Below are 7,608 nucleotides of genomic sequence, written 5' to 3'. Positions count from 1 at the left end.
AAAAAAAGTCTGAAATCCAAAAAGGCTAAAAATTCCTTTTTGCTTGTTCTTTTTTTTTTCCGCAATCCCACCCGCATTCCCGATGTGTGGGAGGTAACAAGACTCCCCCAACTTATATATACCAACTCCATCATCACATCAACTCAAAGAAGGGAGAAAATTCCCTAAAGAATTGAATCTTTGCCAAAGCACAATTATAAATTCCACTGGCAATGATTTCCTATGTGTTATGCCAGTCATCTTTTTTTTTTTTTGTACGTGTGGGTTACTGACGCATGCATAGGGAAGCCAAAAAGGATTCCTTTTGAATCTCTCACTTGATATAAAGGAAATAAATATAAATCAAGCAGCAGGCGAATGCAAGCCAAAAATGAGCAATCAATTCATATACAGCACACTACTTAAATAGCACTTTTTATTAAATAAGATTAAAAACAAACAGACTACATCTGTACTATTTAAGAGAAAAAAAATTAGGAGGACAAAAAAATCTTGTCTTTGGTTTCTTATAATCAGCAGAGTATTTGCTTTCTCACTTCTCACAGTGGCCTCTTTTCAGTGCTTACTGATTTCCCAAATATGGCTACTTACAGCAATCTCTTGTTCCAAAGTGCCTTGAAATTATTGAACAATCTTTATTCTCACAAAACTCTTGTTACCTTTTTTGAGGATCTTTTTGAAGCAGGCCATTAAGCAGATTAATAAATTCTTGTGATGCTTTAGGAGCAGTCAGTCCTTAAAAAGCAAAAAAAAATTAAGTTAGAGGCAGTAGGTCCTTAAACAAAACAAAATAAAGTCTCAGAAACTTACAGTTTTTGTGTACTCTCTTTACCCACTACTGCCTGATGATCATGTTTTCTTTAACATCTTTATTAAATGTTTACATTGTAGACAATGACATATGTTCCTGGAAAAGAAGGCAAACTACAGCAAATGTTTTTCATTTTTATAAATTATACATAGATAATTTCTTTTTAACAATTATAAATCACTGCAGCTTTATATAAATTGCTAATTTCGTGACTTCTTTTAAACCTCACTCCTCCTCCTGAAATTATTCTGCATCTACTGCTGTCCAAATGATATTTACTGCTATGTAGCTTGCTCCTACTCTTTTCTAAAGACCCCACATCCAATTCTTTTATCGCCTTTGCAATATTCATTACTTCCATTACAGTTGTTTTAGATCCTGATGTCCATTTTCTACTAATGTTTTTTTTTTGGCATTAAACTGTTATTACCACTATGAAAAATAAATCTGCACATTTCTTACAGTGTATTCAATCATAAATAAAAAGTTATGTATTCACCATAACATCCTATCTGTGTTGTCCATTTTCATTCTTCCAACTGTTTGGTTTGGATCTGACCCTTGGATCCAACTTGGCTGCTTCTTTCAGACCGTAGGATTCTCAAACTCTCAAGCGCCTTGCTTTACTCATAATGCCCCACCAACATAACATATCCCAGATCTAGTTTGCTGCTCATAAGACTAAAAGTGCAGTGTAAAAAAAAGGAAAGAATGGAGGCTGGAGCTCAAACAAGGAACGGAGGTTCTTCCAATACTCCTCAATTTCCCCAAGAGCAAAAACAAGACATGGGTAGGTGGGTGGGAATTTGAGGAAGAATGAAAATCAACAACACAGACTGAACATTATGGTGAGTACATAACTTTTTAAGGGTCTGTATCACTTTGTTGAAAGTTCACTTCAGAGAACGTCTGTTCAATGAACACAAAACAGTGAATGTTCATTTAAGCAAACGTTCACATCCACAAATGGTTTAACCAGGGAAAGGAGTTAGTTGGCCAAGTTCAGAAATTTGTCCTTTTCTCCACTGTAGTGCAATCTCAGAGTTGGTATATATAAGTAGGGGAGGTGTGGGAGGACACAGCCCCCAACCTGGATGGGTTTGAAATACAACGGTGTGTGTAAATTTGAAGTGTTAGCCAATTAACTCTGTTTCCTGGGTAAACCATTTGCAGATGTGAATGTTCACTTAAATGAACATTAGCTGTTTTTTTTGTTGAACAAACATTCGCTGAAGAGAACTTTCAACAAAATAATATAGACCCCTTTTTAATCTGATGTCATTTTCATTCACTCATCAACTGTTAAGACAGAGTCCTGAGCTAATCTAAATCCCAGGAAGACTCTAAGGAAAGATATTCTGGAGCACCATCAAGTCGAAGGCTACTCTTCCCCTAGAGAACAGATCCAGTTCATAATGAGCAACAAAGGTATGAGGATTAGCCCAAGCTGCAGCTGCACAAATATCATTCAAAGAAGTTCTGGTCAGAAAGGCTGAAGAAGTTGCCATAAACCTGGTGGGGAGTGGACTCTGGGTGAAATACAATCAGTTGACCGTTTGGCCAGAGTAACTTTAGATACTGGTTTGCCTAGTTTTAAATCAGAAAAGGAAACATTGAACTGCTCAAACTTTCTTAGATCTTTAATTCTGTGAAGACAGAAATCTGTCTGTATACATTTAAGAAATGTAACAAATACTTGATTTTTGTTTGAAAAATTGGGAAAGAACACTGGAAGATTAATGACAGAATTAATATTAGACTCAGAAACAACCTTTGGCAAAAAGGAAGGATTGGTCTGTAAAGAGACCCTATCACTGTAAAAAAATATATAAGGAGGTTTAGAAGGCAATGCTTGAAGTTCAAACACTCTTTTGGCAGATGTAATAGCAACTAAAAAAAAAATTTTCCAGGTCAAAAATTTTAAGTCAGACTTAGCCAAAGGTTCAAAGAGGGGGTTGAGTCAAGGAGTACAATGTTTAAATCCCAAGGAGAAGTAGGATCCTTTAAAGGAGGTCTAATTAAGAAAGTTCCTCTGAGAGGGCCTTGCATAGCTTGCAGAAAGCTAAGTAGAACTATTTACTCTGATATGAAAGTTGGAAATATCTGCAAATTGTACTCCGATAATTAAGGAACTAGCACCCTCACTGAAAATCATAGCTAAAATGTCAAGAACATTTGAAATCAGTGCTGAAAAGGGGTCTATGTTTTTCCTATGGGCCCAAAGAACAAATCTTTTCCATTTACTCTTGCAAAACTTTTTAGTGGAAGCTTTATGGGACGATAATAAAAGGTGACAGACAGGAGAGGACAGCCTGGGTTGTCTAGCAATCAATGGGACTGGAGAAACCACGTGGCTAGCTTGAAGCCTGTTAATTCGGGTCTATATTATATTATTGTATGCTTAGAAAAGCGAACGATAAATAATTGACCTGATGTAAGTGAAAGCTTACAACGTCGGAACCTCAGAACAGTGATTTTTTTTCCAAGGGAAAAAAAAAATCAGTGTTCCGAAATAAAAAAAAAAATTTAAAACATTACATAATGTGGGGGGCTTCACACCCCCCGACATGGGGGCTGCACCCCCCCCACATCCCCACCTACCTAAATAATACCAACTCCAAGATCGCACTACAGTGCCGAAAATGGCAAAGTAACAAAAGGGGCAAGCAAATTCTTTCCCAGGGAAAGAATTGCTGAAAAGCAGCTTCGTTATTTGCCTTTTTGCTCTTATCAGTCCGATCAAGATGCATTCGACAAACTGCATCTGCGATCTGGTAATAGGAACCCATTAATTCTGGGTGAGGCATGCCTGTTGGATGAGACAGGAGGTCTGGAGTTGGATCCAGAATCCAAGGAGGATGTAGAAGATGAGGCCGAAGGAAGGAAGGAAAAACAAATCTGATGAGGCCAGTAAGGGGAAATGAGGATAACTGTGCTCTTCAACCAGGATGCTTTCTGTAAAAATTGGGGTAACATGGGATAAGCATAAAGGAAACCTGAGGACCAAGCATGAAGAAGAGCATCTCTTGGTGACTTCCCTGGTGAGGGGATCAGGGCAAAGAACTTGCTGCATTTGTTGTTGAGGGGAGATGCAAAAAGGTCACAGCACGGTTAACACCATCAACAGAAAATCCTCTCCACCAAGTTGACATTGAGAGACCAATCATGAGGGATGGGTAGTTACAAGGAATACTGGAGAGTTAAAATGTTACTGGTATTAAAATATACAAGGTCAAAAAACAAGACTGATTGTTAAGCCAAGTGGCTTGTGTTTTTCTAAAACTTTATTGTTACTAAAACAATTAAATGTTCAAGTGTAGCACCAAGTGAGAAGCAAGAGGGTCTGCAAAAATCCTATAGGCCAATGTCAGTATTCTGCTTGCATGATACTAATAAGAAAATTAAATAAAGGGTGTGTATTTTTGCTGCTTGAGGAGACGGATTTTAAATTGTGTAGATAGCCTCCCAGCACTGACGTATGTAAATTTAAATAAAAAAAAAAATGTTTTGCACATCCTAAAGCATTACTCGGCTCAAGACTATTGCTTCTTTTTCTTCTTTTGGCTTTTCCCAGTTAGGGTCGCCACAGTGAATCATCTGTCTGCTCATGACTGGCAGTGGAGTTTTACGGTGTCAAGTTGCCAGCCCAGCACCCAACCTTCCACAGAAGGTACACACTCACACCTAGGGCCAATTTAGAGTGTCCAATCCACCTACTGCATGTCTTTGGGATGTGGGAGGAAACCGGAGCACCTGGTGGTAACCCACGGGACCACAGGGAGGACATGCAGACTCCACACAGAAGGCATCCCAGCCGAGAATCGAACTGGAAAACCTCTTGCTGTGAGCCAGCAACGCTAATCACTGCACCACCTTGGCCGCCCCACTCTTGACTCAAGACTAAATATAATTAATGTTATGTATAGTTTAAACTGCACTTTAACAGGGGCGTATGGATCCAAGGGGATCTTTTTCAAAGTTTAGCTGGTGGCTCCGATGAAGGTGCTGATGTCGGTAATGAAGTTGTAGGACAATCAGGCAATCTTTTTTGTGAATCCTTGTCCTTTATAACAGTCACCCTTCTTGTCTTGTTTTTAGTAGTTTGAGCTCCAGCAACCGAAGTAGAATGTTTGGAAGGAATAAGACCGCTAAGGATAAGCTTATTATTCCTGTCTATCAAAGCTATGGAACTAAAGTCTTTACAAATATCACAATCTATGTCTAGGTGTTTGGAACCTAAACAGTACACACATTCTGTATGGACATCCAAATTTAGTATCTTGTGCCCACAACTACATATTTCTTTGAAACTGGACACCTTGTATGACATTTTGTAAACCTAAAGAGAAAATTAGGGTAAAAGGAAGGTAGGAGAAATAACTATAAGAGAGCTAGAAAGAGAATAAAGGAAATTAAACTCACATAAAAGTGGAATAACTATCGACTAAACATGTGCTAAAGATTGAGAGCTTGCAATCTACATCTGTTTGCAATGGCGGCAAACAAGATCTGGAGTATGTTAGGTTGGTGAAGTATTATGGGTAAAGGGAGGAGCTTGAGAGTTCAACAATCCTACCATCTGGAAGAAAAAGCCGAGTTAGATTCGAGAGTCAAATCTGAACCCAACAGCTGAATGAATGAAAATTACATCATTTGATTATATTTTACATAATGGGCTTCTGTGCTAACGTGAAATAATCTTAAGTAAATTTCCACAAAATATTTCCAGCTTGTTGAGAATTTTACTTAAAAGACTAGAAAGCATCCCTGAGCTTATGCCAACATTTTCACAAGAGTTACCGTGAAATATAGTAATCATCAGGTTGTTTAACATAATAAACAACAAGCATAAGTATAAAAGCAGAGTAGCCTATAAAAGTTTTCTACTAGCTCATTGGTGCTGGGCTACAGTGTGTGTTTCTAATGCTGCTGAGCCAGGTCTGCTAAAAAAAAACTGGGCACAGGAAATTTCAAGAGGACTAGCTGGATAAGTGTCAGCTCCACTCTCTTAGTAGAAGCAGGAGGGCAATGGTACTATATTGAACTCTGCCAAGTGGAATCCAAACAAGGTGGCACCAAACAGTTGAAGTACTTACAAAAGGACAAGCAACAACTCTAGCATTTGCAAATACTTGGGGAAGCTGTGAGTACAGCACTTTACAGTCTAAAAGACCTTTGCTCTATCAGAAATATAAGCCACCAGAAGGAAACTATCCAAGAAACATACATGTCATGGAGAAGTCTCTTCAACCACAACTGCAACCTCATTTTCTGTCCTATGTCTGAAAGGGGAGATCCATATATAGAGAAGTTAATTTGGCTAAGGACTCAATAAGGGATGCACTCAGGAGACACCGACTAAACAGGTTGTCAGACCAAGGTTCAAAACAAAAAAAAAAAAATAAAGAAAACAGTAACTAGTCTAACAAGCAAAATATTATTTGCAAAGCGTGTGGAGTATGACAGGATTAGATTCTGCAGTTAATATACTGTACAGACAAAATAAACGCCCTAAGTTTATGTGGAAGCAATAAAATCAGCAAAGTCAAAGAAGAAAAACAGCTGAGAATTACAGCATTTGGAGAACTGAGGAAGGATGGAAAAAGCAGTACCAGTGGGGCAAAGAGAAGTGAATTAGTGCTGAAGAGGAGTTCTACTATGTTTTCTGTCAGTTTTTTTTAGATCAGGTATTTTACTTTGTTCCAAAACCTAATCTATCCCACTTGAGGACACAGAAGGGGGGCATGGATCAGATAAAGAACACTTTCCATATCTACAGACTGTGCCTAATGTGACGGTTAGATGAATGTGGGCAACACTTGATGAGGCACCAAATAATCCGAGACAGGGTGACACATTTAGCATGTAAAGCATATCTTATACTGCATATATAGTTTTTGAATAAGAATGTGAAAAATATTAAAACAAATATACATGCATACATAAATGTGTTGAGCATGTAAAATGATTCAAGGTCAAACAAGGGTAGAAACTATGTATTTAAATGCAAAACCTATCTGGAAATGCACTAGTGACACTGAAAAATAAGGGAACTAGAAGGAAGGTGATGAGGTCTACAGAAAATTGCCCGTTTGTTTTTTTCGAGGCTGATTTCAAGCATTCAACACTGTGAACCAGCCTTCAAATGGAGGAAACCATCCTAGTGTTTAAAAAAATAGTTATGAAAGTTACTGAGAGTTTACCTACACCGAAGATAGCACCATCAGCAAGATTTGGCCAGTAGAAAAGCAGACAGGATTGTGCTGCTGGTACAACAGAAAACTGCAGTGAAAAGACAAGTAGTGAGCAAGTTGGTGGCAATTTATTTAGGAATTACAGACACAGGGGACAACTGATAATTATACCACTTTCGTAAAAGGCCACAATGGGTATGTGTTAATAATATAGGAAGCTAACTGATGGTGTGTGGAAGGAGTGCTGGCATCAGTTCTGATGCTAATTTTGTTCCCACTTTCATGTATTTAATTACTTACTCCAGAATGATGTGATATCAATAGTATAGCAGACTGAGTTTAGGAAAAGATGAAGGGGATACAAACTGGTTGCTTACTACACTTTTGTGTTTACATTGTGAATATTATTACTGTTAATACTGAAATTCTCAAAAAGTTATCTTTCAAAATAGTCTTTTTTTTTTGTTTGTTTCCCAGTACCATCATGCAGAAAGTTAAGGCTATGAGCCAGAGTTCCTGTGGTGCAATATGTGATTCCCTCAGCCCTCATTTGTCTACTGTGTGTCCTTGGGCAATCACTTAACTAAACAGTGCTTGGGACCA

The 7,608-nt window shown here is 38.1% G+C and overlaps 1 protein-coding gene across 1 annotated transcript in view; it reads right to left on the bottom strand.

The window, feature by feature from the left end:
- Nucleotides 1-7,608, bottom strand: part of ULK4 (unc-51 like kinase 4) — a 4,087,308-nt gene that overhangs the window by 3,543,302 nt on the left and 536,398 nt on the right. Inside the window, exon 8 of the mRNA XM_044064733.1 lies at nucleotides 660-735. Within this exon, the coding sequence (XP_043920668.1) occupies nucleotides 660-735 (76 nt within the window). The remainder of the gene's footprint in view (nucleotides 1-659; nucleotides 736-7,608) is intronic.

Source organism: Protopterus annectens, chromosome 3.part0 (genome assembly GCF_019279795.1).
Source record: "Protopterus annectens isolate FY-2018-M chromosome 3.part0, PAN1.0, whole genome shotgun sequence".
Lineage (NCBI taxonomy): Eukaryota > Metazoa > Chordata > Ceratodontiformes > Protopteridae > Protopterus > Protopterus annectens.
This window is presented reverse-complemented; position numbering and strand designations above follow the sequence as displayed.